A 23,090-nucleotide genomic window follows, 5' to 3' on the forward strand; every position below is an offset into this window, starting at 1 on the left:
CTTATGTGACACCAGCATCGGCCACATCTACAATTTCATTTGGCTTGACAGGTCTTCTCAAGCACTGGGTATCACTACTAGTCACTGCCTCCACGAGGCCCAACGTTTGAAGATCATGTTTTTACCACCTTGTTCTAAGTCTTCCTGCATCTACCTCTACCGCAGGTTCCCTCCTCAGTTAGAGATTGGTACTTCTTTACACAGCTGTACTCATCTATACACATCACATGACCATGCCAGTGCAGTCATCTTTCTTGCACACCACATCTGATGCTTCTTATGCTCAACTTTTCTCTCAAGATGCTTACACTCTGTCATGCATGCACACTGACATTGCACATCCAGTGAAAAATATTAGCTTCATTTCTTTCAAGCCTATGCTTGTCCTCGGATATCACAGTCCATGTTTCACTGCCAAGTAGCATAGCTTTTTGCACACAGGCATCATACAATCTACCTTTCACTCTGAGGGAGAGACCCTTTGTTGCCAGCAGAGGTAGGAGCTCTCTGAACGTTGCCAGCTTATTCTTATTTTCACAGCTCTGCTCTTGGAGCATCTACCTCCACAACTAACTTGGTCACCTAGATAGCAGAAGCTATTTACTACCTTTAGCTTACCCACCTGGCAGTTGATGGGAATTTATTTTCCATAAATTTTTGGTGGTTATTGTACCTGTGCACCTTTCACACACAAAAACTATTTTCCCAGTTAACTTTCCTCTGATATTGCAGCACCTCTTATGTGTCCATAGCTTGTACCAGGTACATTTTATGGAGTTTCTACCAATGCCTTTCCTACAGATTGAGCAGGGCCATATACCCGAAGGGATTTATGATTTGTCTGCTCTCCTACTTACTAAAACAGGAAAAAGAAAATCCACTGGAGGTGGTGTATCTTCTAGTTATTGTTTAAGTAAGTGAAAAATATACAGAGACAGAGAAAATGACAAACTATCACTGAAGAAAGTGCTGAGTTGCGTGGCGAGGAAATAAAGTTGAGAATGTGGCAAGATGGCTGCAGTGACAAGGAAATGAAATTAATGTCAAGATATCAACCAACTTCAATGAAATAATAACACAAACACACCAACACTGGTTGTAAAGTGGTGGTGAGGGAAATGCACACACACACACATGACAGGCTTTTTTCAGTTTCTGTCTACCAAATCCATCCACTGGGCTTTGGCTGGCCAAGACTAAAGTAGAAAACACTTGGCCAAGGTAAAACCATGCCAAAACAGACATAACAGCCTGAGCTCCAGCGATCAAACCATCTAACCCGTGCCAGCATGGAAAACAGATGTTAAATGATGATGATGATGATGACCAATCTGGGCTTAAAATAATTATATCTGATATATCTCCCTCATATTTGCTATTTTCCAGAGTACTTTCAGTGTTAAATGTGCTATTATCATTATTATTATTGAGTGAGAGCAGTGCATTGCATCAAAGTGACACTGAGGCAAAATACACAAAGCCCAGTATACCCATCATGACTACCTGTCTGATAAAGGTACACCGGGTGTATGCATCACAACCATATGTACGTGACACGGTGGTCTCATATCAAGATAAACAGTGCATGACCTTGAAGGTGGGGCCAACTTAGAATTTCTTTAAGTCAAGTAGCCCATCACACCCAAAAGATCCCTGAATGAGGGTTGTTTAAGGATGCTGAACGAAATACCCACGTAAATTATCCAAACCCCAAAGAATTCCTCTCAACACATGGCTATGATGCTTGCCCACTATTTCTGCTCATGATCAGAAATGCACATATTGTCAGCCACGAAGGGACATGCTTAACTGGTTAAATTCAAACAACTGACAAGCAAATCTGTGGTATTGAGCAGAATATTTGCTGTAGCCCATCTTTTATAACAAGACAAAACATGTGCATGATAACACCTCCAATCAATTAACATCAGAAGCCATGAGAGCCAGTGCCTAGTACTGCATCAGGGCATTATTATTATTATTATTATTATTATTATTATTCATGATGTGCACAAATGTTTTACATTTGGAATCAGTTTCCTTGATACCAGGTCACAAACAGTTTTCTTAGATATAGAGGACCTTTCTTACAATCCTTGTTGTTTCCAATAGAGCAGTTTTCTGAATTAATGCAACTCTCATAGTTGCATCAATCTCAATAAGAAAACTGCTGAGTCTGTTGGTGATGGTAACTAAGGTGCCTATAACAACTGGGATTACTATTGTAGAATCCCACCCACCAGTCTTAGTATTTTCCAAGCCAAATCCTGGTATTTTCTTATTTTCTTGTTCTTTGATCACTGCGTTCATATCTGAGATATAGCTACATCTATGATGATACACTTTTTTATGTCTTGTCCAGAACAATAATATTTGGTCACCTTGCATGAAGTCTGTGATCAGTCTGTACATTAAAATCTCATAAGACTGGTCATTTGCTATTACACTTTCTAGTTGGTGTTTATACCAGTTTCATCCTACTTTAAATCCTCTTTGCTGTAATATGTCCCAACGCAGTGCCTTGGCCACACAACTGTGTCTGTGTTTATACTACTTCAATGCCAAAGGACTACAGGAACTTATGTGCATTATAGATTTCTCTTTCTCATTACATTACTTTTATTACTTCATGAAAACTCTCAGTTTATATTGCTGGGTTTGATGGAAATTGTCAGCTGCCCAAACCCAGCAGATGAAGGAGACACTTTTTTATTGATCATGTTTCAGAAGCCCTGTGGTTCTTGAACTAGCAATCACTAGCCATTGTGTGGTGGTGGGAGGCCTAAATTTCAGAGTGGAGGATAAGATACAAGATAAAATCTACTTAACAATTTCTAGCTGAGTGTAAGTTGGTCAATGCAATGTCTGTAGGGAAGAAAAGGTTAGGTTAAGAAGATGGGGGAAAACATGAAAGGAATAAGAGAAAATATAAGTATATGGTTATAAATCAACTGGCTATAATGGAATTCAGGCTTTAGCTGTTTGAGGGCAATGAGTGTGCTTTAGATGCACTGAGAGGCCCTGCTTGATATGCAGAAAAGGGGTAAGTAGAAATTCCATAAGGTGTACCCAGTGTAAGCTATGAACACATAAGAGGTGCAGTAGTATCAAAGGAAGGTTAACAGAGAAAGTAGTCTTTGTGTATGGCAGATGTGCATGTACAATAAACACTAGGAATGTACATTCATCAAATGCCTGGGGGATTCTTAGAAGTAGCAGACAGTTTCCATTACTATGTGACCAAGTCAGCAGTGGAAGAGGATGCTTTTAGAGCATAGTTGCTAGAGTAAAACAGGTTGGGCAAAGTTCAGGGAGCTTCTACCTTTGTTGATAGCAAAGGGGTTATGATGCCTGTGTATGAACAGCTCTTGCATGGCAGTGAAAGATGGGCTGTGACTGCAGAGGACATGTGAAGGTTTGAAAGAAATGAAGTTAGCATGCTTTGCTGGATATGCAATGTAACAATGTTAGTGTGCACATATGATAGAGTGTAAGTGTCTTAAGAGAAAAATAGAGTATAAGAAACATCAGAGGTAGCATGCTAGAGAGAAAACTGTGCTGGTATGGTCATGTGATGTGTATGGATGGGGGACAGCAGCATAAAGAAGTGCTAATCTCTAACTGTGAAAGAGGTAGATCCAGAAAGACGTGGGATGAGATGGTGAAATGTAATCTTCAGATGTTGAATCTCACAGAGGCAATGGCAAGAGACTGGGACTTCAGCCAAATTGCTGTGCCTGAGAAGACATGTCAAACTAAGCAAAAGTGTGATCATGACAAGTGCTGGTAACATGTGAATGGCACCTGTGCTGGTGTCTCATAAATGGCACTTGTGCTGATCCTATGTAAATGGTTAGTGACATGTGAATGGCAACTGTGCTGGTGACATGTAAAATGCACTCATATTGGTAACACATAAGAGGCACCCATACTGGTGACTAATTAGGTAGTTAGCTTAGATGAGATGCAGTTTGGTGTTGTGCCAGGAATAAGCACTACTGATGCTATCTTCCTGGTGAAGCAACTGAAGAAGTATTGAGCCAAAAATAAACTTCTGTACTTAGCTTTTGTTGACAAGGAGAAGGCTTTTGATAGGATATCCCATCTCCTTGTCTGATGGGCAATGTGGAAGCTAGGAATAGACGAGTGGTTGGTGAGAGCTGTACATGCCATGTACAGGGATGCTGCTACTCTTGCCTTTATCTTGTCACCCAACCTTATCTTTCTCTACCTCTACTATTTCTAAACACTGCCCTACTGACTTTACCCTTAAATATCCCTATCTTCCCATCACCTGTTCCGGCACTTCTGTTGTCGTGATTCCTCTTTCTCTCTGATCCATCCAGAGACACCTGAGCAAATGTAAAGAACCTAGTCTTTTGAGTATATTCTATACTTACAATTCTATCCCCACCAATACTCTCAACTATTTATTTCTGACCTTTCTGTTATCATTGTTCCATCTCCTATTCCCATTATCAGTCTATACATCTTAAGTTACTCAGCACTCTAGTGTTGGTGCCATGAGAAAGTGCACTCAATACATTCTGTAAAATTGACAATAAAAAATGCATCCAGTCATAGAAACCAAACCAAACAATACATTTGAGCTCCCAATAAGAATGACTTGGACTGTGATGAACTGCCCAACCTATGACAGTTTGGAAAGTGAATGTAAAATGATGACAGCATTACACACACACATTACTCACCTAAATTCTTTGTAGAAATTGTCTTTAGACCAACTAACTGAAGGGCTCCAGCACCAAGAACCAACTGGCAGGTACGGGAATTGAAAGTCTAAAGAATGTAAGAAAATTATGTGGATCAATTTATTATGTTGGATGTCAAAAAATAAATAAATAAATAAATAATAATAATAATAATAATGATTTCTTTATTAACCACATGGACTTCAAAAGATACAACAAAAATACAAAGATATTCATAGCTGTAACAGGTTATTTAATACATAGTACTTACTGATCATTTAGTACTAGACGTTGTTGCTTTGTCTTTGTTAGGTGTGGCTGGGGGAAAGGTTTAAGGGTCTCATGATATGTTCCTGATAATGAAGATGGGGTAGCTTTACTTACCGATACATGAGTTGTGTCTGGTTTTGTTTTAAGACCAACAACCTTCATGATTTGTTCATGACGTTGCTTTTATGTTGTGTGAAAAGTTGGTGAGAGCACATGCTTTCTATAGATCCTGGTTTCATAGATAGTTGCTATGTCTCTATCTTGGGACCTGAGGTCATTGAACAACTGACTTTGAACCAAGCTGACCCCAGGTCACATACATTTATACAAGAAAGAGGAATGAAGCTAGTATGCTTTACTGGATGTGCAATGTCAGAGTGCAAGTGCGACAGAGCACTACAATATTGAGAGAAAAGTTAGGCAGGAGAGGAATTAGATGCAGTGTGCAAGAGATAAAACTGCACTGGTTTGATCATGTGATGTATATGGATGAGAATAGTTGCATAAACAAGTGCTGATCACTTAAAATGAATGGAACTTGTAAAAGTAGGAGACCCAGGAAGATTTGTGATGAAGTATTGAAGGCTAATCTCAAGACACTGAGCCTTAGAAAGGAGATGACAAAGGACTGAGATATCTGGCACCTTGCTGTACTAAAGAAGACCAACCCACCACAGCAGAATTGAAATCCTAAAACTTGGTAATGCTTGTCTGTGAGGGGTTCTGCCTCAATCACCCCCATCCTCTCTTTCCCCCACCATTCATCCCCTAATACCCATCACTTCTCTATCACCTGATAGCAGAATAAGCACATACTATATTCCCCTGGCTTTCTCAGTTACCATTCTTCCCCATCCTAAACTGCTTCCATTTCTCATTATTTTTCTCCATCTAATCAACTCCTTTTTGCACTTTCTCCCACTGTGCTGTTCTCCACTATTAACACCTTGCTTATCTATTTTTAGTTTCAATGCCCTCTCATATTTACTGCAATCCCCCACCTCCAAACCTCTCCTAGGTTTCTCTCCACTCTATCCCGCCCACTCACTCAATTCAAACATCTGTATCACTTCACCTATTCTCACCACCCACAATGTCCCTTGAGGGCATGTCCCAACACATCTCTGCTATCATCTCTCTCACTATCACTCTTCTTATCTTACTCTCTAACTCCTTCTCCTTTATAACTATGATGTCCATATATGTATAACAAGACACCTATCTCTGTCCCTCTATACTTTTAATCTCTCAACTGGTAAAATGTCTCCTGCCATACAACTCCCCACTCCCAGTTGAAGGATTTTTGTTCTTTCCATCTTGCAAGGAACTTGGTGACTCTGTTGATGATAGTGCCACATAAAAAGCACCTAATACATTCTGTAAAGTGGTTGGCATTAGGAAAGACATCCAGCTGTAGGAACCATACTAAAACAGACAATGGAGCCTGCTATGGCTTCTATCCTAGCCAGCTCCTGTCAAACTATCCAACCCATGTCAGTATGGAAAACAGGTGTTAAATGATGATGATAATAAACTCACTTTCAGAGTAACCATGTATGTTAGATAAGTAAATAGAGAGGTTACCCAACTTGGTCTTTGAGAAGGGCTAGTGGTCCTGTCCTCTCATTAGTTTAGGAAGAATTTGTGAAAGGCCATCTTCAGGCTTAACCTAAAAAGCTCAATGTTCACAGGGTATTTTTTTAAGAGTGACATTTGTATCAAATTGAAGTAATAGTTCGTCTTAAGGAGTCTTTAACAAGAGTTTGTTGAAATCAATCCCAATTTATGAGAATGTTTTTGTTTTCTATGATTTCCTGCTTTAAATTGCTGTTGTTAATTTGAATAATCTGTAAAGTTGATGAGGGTTCAGCCTGTGTACTTGATTGTATGTTTAGCTGTTGCTGTTGATTCTGTATTTTCTTTTCCTTTAAGAGCTTTTCTTGTAGTTGTGGTTATATTGATTATGCTGTTGTTGGAATTTTGGTGTTGATGTAGTTGGATGGTTTTAAGACAGTTTTTGTGTTGGTGGACCAGTGGATAAAAAGACCTCCCATGCTTGTATGAATCGCTGTTGTGGAATTACTGATTTCTGGTCTCCACAATTGCGGTTGCTTTTCTTGTTGGAGCTGTTTCCACTGCTGCTCAAGCAGTTGGGGATGTTGCTGTTCTTGTTGGTGTAGTTGTTGCTGTGGCTATGATGTTGGCTGCAGCGTGGACCTTCTTGCACTTCTACTTTGTTGTTGAAGGCCTTAAAGTGTGTGCTGCTCTTGTATATATGATATCTAGGTTTTCTAACTTTCACTATGACCAGCAATTGTGCCCCATGCAGCAATTCAATAAATTTGGACATCTTATCCAGGGTTTTTGCCTTTAACTGAATCAAAATATCCAACCCAGTCATAGACCAATTTTTTACAATATTTTTTAATATCAAGCAAGATGACAAGACCATGCCATTTCCCTACAAATATCTTATTCTGATAGTGCATTTAATATTCTAACTTTTACCTCATGCCAACCAAGACATGTGAGAAAGAGCAAAAGGTCTTCGTATTTGCATTGGATGATAAAAAGTTTCTAAGGTAAGGTTTTGGTGAGTAATCTTCTGCACAGTTTTTGTAACTTAAGTTATTACCTGGTTCAAGTTACAAAATCTACATCATCCCATATTTCACTTACATATTTTCCCACTTGGATGTGTGTGACATTAAAAAAACCCATCAGTTTTTTATAGACACACCCCACTATATAACCATTTTTCTGGCAGTTCTTTTCATCAATTGTGAAGGGACTGCAAACTGAACTCTCCTGTTCCCTCTGCCAAGGAGTTTTTCAGGCTCCTATATTTGTCTTTTATGAAAACTTGTTCATACAACCTCATCATTCCAGCAAAGGAGCCTGCTTTTATAGCTGCTGTGGTGGAAATGTTTGCATTATTGTTAGCGTTTTAGTTGTTATTGGTGGTGGTTGTGAATTTTCCAGGGGCTACAGTGAACATGGTACTGACAATGTCTGTGCTGGTAGAACTTTCAGGTAAATCGGAATCCTTATACAATCATATTGGGAATTATCTAAACGAATGTGTAACACAAAGTGTACTGGAATGGATAGTTGAGGGGTGAGCAACTTTGATAGTGAAAGTTCCATTGAAAAGGAAAAGCGGTAGGAAATTATTGACCAGTCACTGCTTCAGTCTGTTGTGGAAGTTACAGACAGGCAAATACAATCATTTGATGCAGAATAAATTATTACCTACTGAACAAGAATAGTGTGGGAAATACTCAAAGGGTATCAAGGACCATCTAATCACTGACAAAATGATAACGAAGAACTGCAAGCAAAGACAGACTAATCTATGCATGATATGGATCAATTTCAGAAAAGCTTAAACATGGTGCATCGGTTACTTAGGATATTTAGCACAGCTGCAAAGCTTGTCCTCAATGCTAGCATGACACAGTGGAAAATAAACTTGATGGTGAACATAAAATCATTGAGAAGTGTATCCATTAAAAGAGACCCTTTCACCTCTTTGTTATTTGTTACTTTGTTATTTGTCATCTGAATGACACTTAAGAAAAGCCAGCATGGGTGAGAAACTAGGAAGAAATGCATTGTCTCTAAATTATCAAGTCTTCATGAATGACTTAAAGATACTTGCAAAGTTTGAAAAAACGGTAAATTCACTTGTTAATATACATTAATACAGTCAAGGTATATTGCAGAGACATTGGAATAGCATTTAGTATATCAAAATGCACCCATTTTAACAAGATAGACTATCAGAAAGGATGTTTTAACCTTATGACAATCTGTTGTGGTGAAAGTACAACACCCTCTGACGAGAATAGAAAATTGAAAAAGATGTTTCCTCAAGTACTATCAGAGGACTTAAGTCTATGTAAAAAGATTGAAGCTTACTTTCAAGTAAATGAAAACACTGTGCCTGTATTCAAATCTAAGAGAAAAGTACCATTCACAGCAATTGAAATTATAAATGAACAGACTGGAAAAGAGTGGATTCATCAAAAAGGTGGATTACTCTAAGTGGGCAGTGCTCACGGTATGCGTTAAAAAGAAAAATAAGATTAGGCAGTGTGCTGATTTCTCTACAAGATTGAATGACTGTTTAAATGACTGTTCAAATAGGAGAGGACTGAGAACTGAGATTTGAAGAACCCTTGCCTTCACACTAAATTTTTAGCTGGACTCATTGTTGATCCTAACCTTATCTAGTTCCCTTAGTGACCATAGAGCATGGCACCCTATCAAAGGCCTTTTCCAAGTCAACAAATGCCAGGTAAAATGGCTTATGCTTATGTAAGTATTTCTCCTGAAGTTGTCTCACTAGGAAGATGGCATCTGTGGTACCTCCTCTAGGCATAAAGCCAAACACCTTTTCATCTAGGCTAATTGTGCTCCAGTTAATTGTACAATTCTCTGCATAACTTAGTTCACATTGATGCCTCTATGATTTCTTCTAAAGGATTTCCTTTAAACTTGTAGCAGTCAATATTTTGATCATCTCAGCTACTATCCCAAATGGGCCAGCAGCTTTCCCTGCCTCCATATCCTTAATACTTTGCCTATCATACAGATGTCAACTTGAACTGCTGGTTCCTCTATAGGCTCAGCATGTAGTAACCCCTCTTTATCCTATGCACTCTCCACATTCAACAACCTCTCATACTACCACTTTCATACCTCTTGTCATCAGTAGTAACATCAGGTGTACCTTTACATCATTTCAAATACATTTCTTCCCAATGACATTTTATTTCTTTCTGATACATTGTCTTGCAATCCTGGACACCTTAAAGGTGTCCTACATGACTTATATGGTTCTTATCAGCCTTTCATCCACTAGTTTCCACAGCAACCACCAGATCACAGAGTGAGGAACACTGTTAAAGGCTTTTTTCAGGTAAATAAATGCAAAGTACAATGGTTTACTCTTCACTAAATACTTCTCTAGTAGTTGCTGTACTATAAAGAGATCATCAGTAGAATTTCTTGAAACCAAACTCTATCTCATCTAGGCTAACTTTCTCCCTAATCAATTGAGCTATAACTCTTTCAGTGATTTTCATGACCCAATCTAACCTCTGTAATTACTTCTCTCTAGGGCGTCTCCTTTACTTTTGTAACAGTTATCTATGCTGCTGCTACACTAGTCATTGGGCATGATACCTTCCTGGACAATCTCATTTATATCATATGTAACTAGGCTATATCCCATTCCAACAGATAATTTGAGTATCAGAATGTTAACTCCTGATGTACCAGGGGCTTTCCCAGTTTTCATAACATTAATTGCATTGTCTATCTCATTGCTGTCAACAAAAATAGCTGTTACTTTCAATGGATTCACATTAGGAAGACTCATTCTCCTATTCATTTTCCACATTTAGTAGCCTGTCATAGTAGCACTGCCATGCCTCTTTCTTTTCAGAATCACTAAGTGCAAGTGTACCATTATCCTTCTGTACACACATTTCTCCCAGATCTTGAATTTCTCTGATATACTGTCTTGCAATCTGAAATACATGCCTTTGGTCCTTATCTTGTAGAACACTGGTAAAGTTCTTCCTTTTTTTATCCTTTTCTTACTAAATAGACCAGTTTCCTAGTTCCTCTTCTAGCTACCTGGTATAGTTCTCTACTACTTCATTGTTCTTTCACCATATTACCCTTGGCCATGCTGAAACTTTGCACCAGCCATAAATTTGGTCTTTAGCCCTCAGTAAGTTATCTCATAAAAAACTTCCAATTGTTCTTTATGCCAAATGCTTCAATTAGAACATCTCTCAATCTCTGACTGTTTGAAGGATCCTAAAGCTTCCATATCTTCCTTTTCCAAATTGGTTTGAGTCTCTGAGTTCTTCTTAGCACCAAGTCTAAAGACACTAGCTACTAGCCTTTTTCATCAGGAAAGGACTTTACATTCACAAGTATCTGCCTCTCTCATTTACCAATGAGAATACAGTCCATTTGCCTAGTGTACCCACTAGATTGATAGGTAAGTTTCTGAAAAAATGTTTGTAAAAACCAGCTAGGAGATAGTGAATCAGTGAAACAAGTATTTATTGCTCCATGAAATATACTTTCCTTCAATCCTGCTAATTCTTATTGCCTTGTCATTTATTCCATTTCTGTCTGATTGATTGATTGATTGGTTGATTGGTTGATAGATAGATAGATAGATAGATAGATAGAGAGAGATAGACAGATACATGGATGGAGAGACAGTTATATCCATATGTTTATATATATATATATATATATATATATATATATATCATCATCATCGTCGTTTAACGTCCGCTTTCCATGCTAGCATAGGTTGGACGATTTGACTGAGGACTGGTGAAACCAGATGTCTACACCAGGCTCCAATCTGATTTGGCAGAGTTTCTACAGCTGGATGCCCTTCCTAATGCCAACCACTCAGAGAGTGTAGTGGGTGCTTTTACGTGTCACCCGCACGAAGGCCAGTCAGGCGGTACTGGCAACGGCCACGCTCAAGATGGTGTATTTTGTGTGCCACCTGCACAAGAGCCAGTCCAGGGGCACTGGCAGCGATCTCGCTCAAAAATCCTACGAAGGCCAGTCAGGCGGTACTGGCAACGGCCACGCTCAAAATGGTGTATTTTATGTGCCACCCGCACAAGAGCCAGTCCAGGAGCATTGGCAACGATCTCGCTTGAAAATCCTATGAAGGCCAGTCAGGCGATACTGGCAACGGCCACCCTCAAAATGGTGTATTTTATGTGCCACCCGCACAAGAGCCAGTCCAGGGTCACTGGCAACGATCTCGCTCGAAAGTCCTTAGACATGCCGCAGGCACAAGTGCCAGAAAGGTGATGCTGGGCACAAGTGCCATCACAAATTCACTTTCGCTTGCCCCAATAAGTCTTCGCAAGCTAAGTTTCGTGTCCAATTTAACTCGATTTCGATTTCACTTGCCTCAACAGGTCTTCGCAAGTGGAGTTTAGTGTCCAATTTAACTCAATTTCGATTTCACTTGCCTCAACAGGTCTTCGCAAGTAGAATTTAGTGTCCAATGAAGGAAGGTACGCCTAAGTGGACTGGCTGAGGCCTTAGATTTAGATCTCACTTGGCTTGCTGGGTTTTCTCACGCACAACATTTGACAGAGTATCTACAGTTGGATGCCCCTCCCAAACGCCAACCACTCAGAGAGTGTAGTGGGTGCTTTTACATGCCATCGGCAAGAAGGCCAGTCAGGCGACACTGGCAACAGCCACCCTCAAAATGGTGTATTTCATGTGCCACCCGCACAAGAGCCAGTCCAGGAGCACTGGCAACGATCTCGCTCGAAAGTCCTTAGACATGCCGTGGGCACAAGTGCCAGAAAGGCGATGCTGGGCACAGGTGCCATCACAAATTCGCTTTCGCTTGCCCCAATAAGTCTTCGCAAGCTGAGTTTCGTGTCCAATTTAAACTCGATTTCGATTTCACTTGCCTCAACAGGTCTTCGCAAGTGGAGTTTAGTGTCCAATGAAGAAAGGTACACCTAAAGTGGACTAGCTAAGGCCTTAGATTTAGATCTCACTTGGCTTGCTGGGTTTTCTCACGCACAGCATTTGACAGAGTATCTACAGCTGGATGCCCTTCCTAAACACCAAACACTCAGAGAGTGTAGTGGGTGCTTTTACATGCCATCGGCATGAAGGCCAGTCAGGCGGTACTGGCAACGGCCATGCTCAAGATGCTGTATTTTATGTGCCACCTGCACAAGAGCCAGTCAAGGGGCACTGGCAACGATCTCGCTCGAAAATCCTACGAAGGCCAGTCAGGGGGTACTGGCAACGGCCACGTTCAAAATGGTGTATTTTATGTGCCACCCGCACAAGAGCCAGTCCAGGGGCACTGGCAACGATCTCGCTCAAAAATCCTATGAAGGCCAGTCAGGCGGTACTGGCAACAGCCACCCTCAAAATGGTGTATTTTATGTGCCACCCGCACAAGAGCTAGTCTAGGGGAACTGGCAACGATCTCGCTTGAAAGTCCTTACACATGCCACGGGCACAAGTGCCAGAAAGGCGACGCTGGGCACAGGTGCCATCACGATTTCGATTTCGATTGCCCCAATAAGTCTTCGCAAGCTGAGTTTCATGTCCCAATGAAGGAGACGACGTTGGCATGTGTGCCAGTCGTCGAACTTAACTCGATTTCGATTTCACTTGCCTCAACATGTCTTCGCAAGTGGAGCTTAGTATCCAATCTAACTCGATTTCGATTTCACTTGCCTCAACAGGTCCTCGCAAGTGGAGTGTCCAATTTAACTCGATTTTGATTTCACTTGCCTCAACAGGACTTCGCAAGTGGAGCTTGGTGTCCAATGAAGGAAGGTACGCATAAGTGGACTGGCTGAGGCCTTAGATTTAGGTCTCGGGATGGTCATGTTGCCAGTTTAGCCAATGGAAACACATGCACTATATATTTGGTGTTAATTTGCTTCAGCTTTATTTTATTTTTTACATTAATCGTATTTCGGCCAGAGTTCTTTCATCACACTTCTGTGACCTCATCAATGGTCCTTTGCTTTACTCTTTCTTATTTGTGTGTCTTCTTTACTAACGATCAGCCATTTTGTATTTTGTATTCCTATTGTATGTGTCTTTATTTGCACATGCGTATACCCCTATGTGTGTCTATGTTTAGTAATTGCGTGTGTGTGTGTGTGTGTATGGCGAGTGCCTGTATTATCTGTATCCCCTATTTATACACATTTGTTTAATTTGCTTTTATTTATTTTGTTCGTGTGTTTATACTTTCTTCTTATTTTTTTTATTCTTTCTTTTTTTTTGTTTTTTTTGTATTTAATATAATTTTGTTAACGTATATAGTTATTTAATTCCATTTGTTTATCCGTGTATTGTATTCTATTTTGTACATATTGTTATCAGTTTATGGGGATCTAATTCTGTCATATGTTGTAATGTGTTGGGGGTGTGCGCTAGTGTTCCATTCCAATTTCCTATTCAGGCTAGGTTTATCTTCTATTATGTGTGTAGCTTCTGTAATTTGTCTAAGTATTGCGTTACCCAGATACAATAAACGGAATTGTTATGGCAGATGTCCCACTACCAGCGGAATTCAACAAGAACAACAAGGTGAACATCTATGAGGGAATAGCAACTGACTTAGATGAAAAGTCGGTACTTCAACTACCAACAAAATATGCTGTCTATAATAAGGTAAATAAGATCTGATGCCTCTCTGAAATTGAAAAGTCATTTACAAAAATACCTTGGAATTTAAACATGTACAACAACAACAGCAATGACAACAACACGGATAACAACAACAATACGAACAACAATAACTGCAGCAGCAACAAGACAAACAATAATGACTACAGCAACAACAACAACCGTAGCAACAAAAACAACATGAACAACTCCAACCCCACCAACAGCAGCAACAATAACAACAACAACAACAACAATGGCAAAAACAAACACACGAACACAAGCAACAGATACAAATACAAAAACAAAGAAAAAATCGAATACAACAACAACAACAACAGTAACAGGGGAAAGGGACACAGATAACCCTAGGCACAAGAACACAAATAAAAGTAGGGTCATGGGGGTCACAAGGGAGAATAAAGTTGAATGCAACAGAATTCTTGGACAGGGAGTCAGTAGACTTGAAACAGAAAACATTGCTGCTAGGAGCAGAAACAACAACCACAACAGGGGAAATGGCAGGGACCAACAAGCAGACATAAGAACCAACACTAATATGAACAACACATACACCAACACCAGGTACAAGAACAATGAGAATATCACTAGCGGTAATCAGAGTGATAATAATAGTGGTAGTGCTAGGAACAACAGTAGTGTTAGTAGCAGTAGTGGTGGTAACAGTAGTAGTAGTGGTGGTAACAGTAGTGGTGGTAGTAGTAGTAGTGGTGGTGGTAATAGTAGTGGTGGTGGTGATAATAGTAGTAGTGGTAGTAGTAGTGGGGTCGATGATGGTAGCAGTAACAACGGTAATAGTAGTAGTAGTAGCGGTAATGAGGAAGGTAACTCCAGGAGGGCCAACAACATGAATACCCATCTCCTTGACACTCAGTTCTTCAACATATGTGGCAAATCTTACAACATGAGCTGGGTTTACCCAACAACATTACCCTTTAACAAAAGGGTCTGCATCCCAAGACATACTAGTGACCACATGGAAGCACAATTCACTATAGCTAGGACCAAACTTAGACAGATTTTAGAATTATACACTAAGAGACAGAGACAGAATAAGAAAGAGGCCCAACAACTTGGGAATATACCTGCATGTGGCCTACACAAGCTCATGCAGCACACGAGGAACGGAGAAGTGGTATGCCTTCCAACAGATAAGTCAGGCAGGATGTCAATAGACAGATTACCAAACTATATCCAGGCAATGCAACCTCACATCGCCAATACGAAAGTAACAACTTTACAGGCGCATGAGGAAAGAGAAAAGGTCCTCAACGCCCACATGATGATGTGGACAATTGTTCTTGGACCCCAGAAATGCACAGCCAACAATTTCCAAGCCTGGAACAATGATATCCCGACGCTGTATGGACTTCGCAAGGACCACAAAGTAACCACTGATCCTGTGGCGAGACCACCAACAAGACCAGTCTGTGGAGCGAATATTGCTAGCAATTACAGGATTTCCTACTTCCTCTCAATGATCATACGCCCCATAATCCAGATGTCACCTGATGTTTGTGACAGCACAGAAGATCTCCTCAGCAGGATCAACGACTGTAACAACACCTGCAACCTGACAGGGTATATAGTGGGTAGCATGGATGTGGTATCCCTATACCCATCTATCAACATGGATTTTGCGGTGGAGAAGTGCATGGAGATGATCAACGAGAGCTAAGTGGAGTTCCACAATGTTAACACAGAGGAACTGGGCCTCCCACTTAGACTGACATATGACAATGAATATCTGGATAAACACGACCTTAGAAGTTTCTGCCCCAGTAGACATTTAAGAGGTAGACCACCCAACCTATGGCCTCCAAATAGCTGATCCACCGGAACTCGGCTATTGCGGACAATGCCAAATTCAATATATTGATGGCAGACCTCGTCAGAGTAATGCGAAATGTGTCCTGCATGTGCAACCCTACAGAATTAAAGAGACATATACAACATTTCGTTCACTGCATGCAGTTCTCAGGTTACAGCCATAAAGAAAAGATCAGAGTATACAAAGGAGCTATGAAGAAATTTGAAACAATCAAACGTAATGATAGGAATGGGATTTGCCCACTCTATAGGAGCAAATCATGGAACACCATTGAAAGGATTAAGAAGAAAATAGGGAAGGCCAACTCATGGTATGATAGCCACAAATACCACCCCTAGAGGCGAACTGGCGTACCGCTTTAGAAGAGCCCTAGACAAACTTAAGCTAAGAATTAAGGTTGTTGAAAGGCCAGGCAACCCTATCAAATCCCTTATCAGTAGAACATACCCTTTTAGTAGAACCCCCTGCACTGATAGGAACTGTACTGTATGTAGATTTAGCCCACAAACAAACTGTAAAACCAGAAATGTGGTCTATAGTATAAGATGTACAGAGGGACGATGCAGTAACAAGACAACGACGTATGTAGACGAAACAGCACGGAGCATAGGGGAGCGGGCAAATGAACATTGGAGGGAACTTAAGGAAGAGAAGAGCTCGTTGGTTCTGTACCAGCACGCTGAGCAAGAACATGGAGGCTCACTCAACAACATAGAAATTAAAATCTTATCCACACATAGCAGTGACGCAGCACTTAGACAAATTACAGAAGCTACACACATAATAGAAGATAAACCTAGCCTGAATAGGAAACTGGAATGGAACACTAACACACACCCCTAACAAACCACAACATATATCAATACATTTCTCATAAACCAATAACAATATGAACAAAATATAATACAATACAATACATAGATAAACAAATGGAATTAAATACTACATACGTTAACAAAATTAAATTAAATACAAAAAAAAAGTAGGTATAAACACATGAACAAATAAATAAATAAAAACAAAAATAAACGAACATGTATTAACAGAGGATATAGACAATACAGGCACTCCCCATACACACACATGCAATTACAAAAACATAGACACATTGAGGGATATGCATGCGTAGACACATACAATAGGAATACAAAATACAAAATGGCTGATAGTTAGCAAGGTGGGACACACATAAGAAAGAAGAAAGCAAAGGACCACTGATGAGGACACAGAAGTGTGATGAAAGAACTCTGGCCGAAATAGGATTAATGTAATATAATGTAATATAAAGCTGAAGCAAATTAACACCAAATATACAGTGCGTGTGTTTTTATTGGCTAAACTGGCAATATGACCATCCCCAAGTACAACAACACCCACAATTACTTCTATGGCTAGTAGGAAAACCCCTATAGAGTGATGGAGTGGATGGACCAGAGCCATACGGACCCCTGCAAATGTTTATCAGGTAAAGTAAATAATCGCACATGCACTAGGAGCTAGTATAAGAGTTACCCTAAAAGGCCACATGTTTAAGTTTAACAACAAAATATACACCCAGGACGAGGAGGCAGCCATTGGCTTTAGTATTGCCGGTGATGTGGCCAACCTTTTCATAGTATGGTGGGGCAGAAGGCTTAAGGAACGCCTGACACACAACTCCATACTCGTGAACATGTACTCTTGCTATGCCAATGATATCAATGCAGTAGTAAAGGCATCCTCACAAGAGAGTACTCTTGGAATAGAAATAGAAACTAATACTATGGAGAGTATCCAGCAAATAGCTAACTCCATCCACCAGAGTATTAAGGTCACGATAGACTACCCTATAAAACACCCTAACCATAGACTACCAGTACTAGATACAGAACTCTGGCTGGAAACTGAGAATAATAAAACCCAAATCCTTCATTTACACTATGTCAAACCTATGGTCTCCAAATACCTGATCCACCGGAACTCAGCTATCGCAGACAATGCCAGATTCAATATATTGATGGCAGACCTCATCAGAGTAATGGGAAATGTGTCCCGCATGTGCGACCCTACAGAGTTAAAGAGACGCATACAACATTTCATTCACCGCATGCAGTTCTCAGGTTACAGCCATAAAGAAAGGATCAGAGTATACAAAGCAGCCATGAAGAAATTTGAAGCTATCATACGTAACGATAGGAATGGGATTTTCCCACTCTATAGGAGCAAGTCATGGAACACCATTGAAAGGACTAAGAAGAAAATAGGGAAGACCAACTCATGGTATGATAGCCACAAATACCAGAGTGTCATGTTCGTCAACACCACCCCTAGAGGCGAACAGGCATACCACTTTAGAAGGGCCCTAGACAAACTTAAGCCAAGAATTAAGGATGTTGAAAGGCCAGGCAACCCTATCAAATCCCTTATCAGTAGAACATACCCTTTTAGTAGAACCCCCTGCACTGATAGGAACTGTACTGTATGTAGATTTAGCCCACAAACAAACTGTAAAGCTAGAAATGTAGTCTATAGTATAAGATGTACAGAGGGACGGTGCAGTAACAAGACAACGACATACGTAGGGGAAACAGCAAGGAGCACAGGAGAGCGGGTAAATGGGCATTAGAGAGAACTTAAGGAAGAGAAGAGCTCGTTGGTTCTGTACCAGCACGCCGAGCAGGAACACTGGGGCTCACTCAACAACATAGAAGTTAAGATCTTTTCCACACATAGCAGTGACGCAGCACTTAGACAAATTACAGAAGCTACACACATAATAGAAGATAAACCTAGCCTGAATAGGAAACTGGAATGGAACACTAGCACACACACCCAACACAACACAACAATTGACAGAATGAGATCCCCATAAACTGATAACAATATGAACAAAATAGAATACAATACACAGATAAACAAATGGAATTAAATAATTATATTCGTTAACAAAATTAAATTAAATACAAAAAACAAAACAAAACAAAAAACGTAAGAATAAAAGAAATAAGAAAGTATAAACACATGAACAAAATAAAAGCAAATTAAACGAATGTGTATAAATAGGGGATACAGATAATACAGGCATGCCCCTCCACACACATGCACTTACTAAACATGGACACACATAGGGGTATACGCATGCGCAAATAAAGACATACAATAGGAATACAAAATGGCTGATTGTTAGTAAGGAAGACACACAAATAAGAAAGAAGAAAGCAAAGGGCCACTGATGAGGTCATAGAAGTATGACGAAAGAATTTCGGCCGAAATACAATTAATGTAAAAAATAAAATAAAGCTGAAGCAAATTAACACCAAATATATAGTGCGTGTTTTTATTGGCTAAAATGGCAACATGACCATCCCCAAATACAACAATATCTGTTTCAACACACGATTTCACATCAAGAATCTTGCAAAACGAATATGTAAATATATATGTATATATAAATATATATATATATATATATCATGTTGGACTGTTAATCCCTATACATTTTTTTCTCTCTGCCTTTTTTCATTCTCTCCATTTTTTTCATTTTAACTCTTTCTGTCGAAGAACATAGGCTCAAAATATCAAAAAACATTTCCATTCTTCCTGAGCATTAAACTAATACATCTACTTGTTGATCTCTCATCTCTCTTCATTTTTTGTTTTCTGTAAATTTGTACTTTATGTATGTGTGTGTGTGTGTATATATATATATATATATATATATATATATATATATATATAGGCATAGGAGTGGCTGTGTGGTAAGTAGCTTGCTTACAAACCACATGGTCCCGGGTTCAGTCCCACTGCGTGGCATCTTGGGCAAGTGTCTTCTACTATAGTCTCGGGCTGACCAAAGCCTTGTGAGTGGATTTGGTAAACGGAAACTGAAAGAAGCCTGTCGTATATATGTATATATATATATGTATGTGTGTATGTGTTTGTCCCCCCCAACATCACTTGACAACCGATGCTGGTGTGTTTATGTCCCTGTAACTTAGCGGTTCGGCAAAAAAAGACTGATAGAATAAGTACTAGGCTTCCAAAGAATAAGTCCTGGGGTCGATTTGCTTGACTAAAAGCGGTGCTCCAGCATGGCCACAGTCAAAAGACTGAAACAAGTAAAAGAGTAAAAGAGTATATATATATATATATATATATATATATATATATACACACACACATATATATATTAAATAATAAAAAGTGTAACTTTTTTCATGAAATAACACAGAAGGGCTCAATATATTGAGCAAATATCAAAGTTCAAGGAGGGAGAGAAGACAGATTAATTTATCATCCTCCTAGTCAGGCCAATACATATTCAAATTGGGAATACAATCAAATATTTATATACATATACATAATAATCATGCACACATGTATAATCTGGCCCTTATGAATAGTGGCTTTAACATGAAAATAATATACATAAAAAAATACTGTATTTAGAATTAAGCTGGCTAGAATGATCACAAATTTAGGAATCTAAATATAGATGTGCCATCTAATATTGACCCCTCTTGAACTAGGACAACAATGAAGATATAATATGAAAAATAAGAATTTAGATTATAATAATGGAAGGGAATATTAACGTAAATAGGAAATTCTATAAAAAAACAGCATGGAAATGGCATATTATTTGGTTTACCCACTGTTCTCCTCACAGGTTAAAAACCTCCCCCAGTTATTCTTTAAATTAACTGAGAATAATTTTCCTTCAACACATAAGTACCACTCTATTTTTACCAAATTGATTCTGAAATTTTCTTACTCCACAACATTGAGCCTTGGATCGATTATTGCCACAAATAATGCTTAAAATATGAAATTTGACAAATACTAATAGTAGCAATGGAAATAATAATAATAAAAAACTGGGTGGTCCTGCGGGAAAAAGTTGCGATTGTCACTCCCAAAATAATTGTCCACTAGATGGTCAGTGTCTATGCAACAATGTAGTATATAAAAATGTGAAGTGAATACTTTAAATGAGGTTAATAAAATATACATTGGAAGCACTACAAATTTCAAGATTAGATATAGGGCACATATGAATTCGTTTGTTAACAAGAATATGAAAAATTCAACTGCTTTGGTCATATATAGAAATAAATTAAAACCTGGTAATAGAATATACTCCCTAAAATGGTCTATAACGATGGGGGTGGGGTGCGCCATATAACATCCATACAAAAACCTGTAGGCTTTGTTTGAAAGAAGCCATAAATATATGAAGAACAGATAAAAAATTATTGCTGAATAAGATATCCAAAGTTTTGACCTCATGCTGGCACAAGTTGCTACCAACTTCCAAATTTTTTTAGAAAAAATAAAAAAAAACAGAAAAAAATTTTTTTTAAATGCTAACTGAGTTTCTCGATATAGATCTTCACTCATCCTTATTTAGGTATATAATTTAGTATAGGTTTAAATGTAATCTTGTATTTCTAGTAATCATAAGACATGAAAATTTATTTTATACACACCGGACTGCTTGGAATTTTCATTCTTATTTTTTTCTTTATATGCATTTACAACTCTTTCGCCATTTCTATATTTATTACGAAGATCACACAGTTGTTGTGTGAAAAACTTTTTTTTAAAAACAAAATTTTTTTAAAAAACCTAAACTTTAAAAAATTTTATCTCTGATGAAGGAGATGCGGCTACCAAAGTTTTTGCTTTGCATATTCCTTGAAATGATTGTAAGATATCTCACTTCATAATATTTTTATTTCATTCGTGAACTACTTTATTTTTATTTCATTCAAGGACAGTTTTAAATTACCTTACTCTATTTAATTTTACTTCATTTGAGGACTATTGTAAATCTTTTAAACATCTCACCTGCTCATGATTTTGATTCAATTTCTTTTATCTGATGTAATTTTCTGTATATATATTGTGATTGCCCAACCTTGGGATTATAATTAAAAAATATATATGTATATATTTCATTGTATTCCCAATTTAAATATGTATTGGCTGGACGAGGAGGATGATAAACCAATCTGTCTTCTCTCCCTCCTTGAATTTTACACACACACATATATATAAACACAGAGAAATAAGTTAAAAACAATACGAAATTTCTTGAAAATATAAGTATATACCTTGAGCAAGTCAATCAATCTTGTGACAATGTCTTGTGCAGCAGCTGGGATATCTTTAACACATTCACAGTACTCAACCATCATTTTCAATAACATCAAGACAGTACTAATATTAAAAAAATTAAATACAAATAATAGAAAGAGTAAAAAAGCCACATAATACAAAAAATAATAGAACTAGCTATATTTAAATACAAAGCTAGCACATACTTATTAGGTAGTAGTTGATATTTTGCAATTTGTTCTCTCATAGGTGTTAGAGGAAATGAATTAATACCCATCTTCCATTTTCAGTATATCTTGAGAAAGATATTAAATTACTTCTGTGTTAATAGTGCCCAATTTTATTGCTGTAATCTACTACAGAACATATCCATAGAATTTCTAGTCAACACTTAATGTTACAACAAAGGTAAACATTATATCTATATATACAATCTTGAGGCATATTCAAATCTGTAAGAAAGTCATTTACTGTGTTTTGTTATCGAGAAAATTTCTCACTATAGACAAATGGATGTAAATACACCAAATCAGCTCACAGCAGCACCTGACCAGACTGGGATGCATGTATTTTGGAGTGGTTATCTTCTCTTCAACCACAGAAACCAGACAGAGGCACTGTGAGCTGACACAAGACACAGTCTCCCTCTCTCATATCATATCATCATTCAATGACTGGCTGTGCTATTCATCTACCTGTCCAGTGTCTGCAGGTAGGCACATGAGGGACAGCTTCAGTGAGGCTCAACATCTGAAGATTATTTCTTACCACTTCATCCAACATCTTCCTGAATCTACCTCTTCCACAGGTTCCCTTTACAATTAGAGATCGGCACTTCTTTATGCAGCTATCCTCGTGTATATGCATCACAGGACCATACCAGCACAGTTTTCTCTCTTGCACACTACATCTAATATCTCTTGTACCCAGTTTTTCTCTTA

General features: G+C 38.6%; 1 protein-coding gene across 3 annotated transcripts in view; it reads right to left on the reverse strand.

The window, feature by feature from the left end:
* Nucleotides 1-23,090, reverse strand: part of LOC106871767 (vacuolar protein sorting-associated protein 54) — a 484,461-nt gene that overhangs the window by 78,672 nt on the left and 382,699 nt on the right. For 2 of the 3 annotated variants that reach the window (XM_089359786.1, XM_089359787.1), the window contains 2 exons: nt 22,146-22,251; nt 4,713-4,800 (listed from right to left, as the gene is read on the reverse strand). In XM_089359786.1, the coding sequence (XP_089215912.1) occupies nt 4,713-4,800; nt 22,146-22,251 (194 nt within the window). Of the gene's footprint in view, nt 1-4,712; nt 4,801-19,969; nt 20,139-22,145; nt 22,252-23,090 lie in introns of those variants that run through there. The other variant, XM_089359788.1, reaches the window with a different exon arrangement.

The sequence above is a fragment of the Octopus bimaculoides genome, chromosome 11, assembly GCF_046866305.1.
Source record: "Octopus bimaculoides isolate indiv1 chromosome 11, ASM4686630v1, whole genome shotgun sequence".
NCBI classification, from domain to species: Eukaryota; Metazoa; Mollusca; class Cephalopoda; order Octopoda; family Octopodidae; genus Octopus; species Octopus bimaculoides.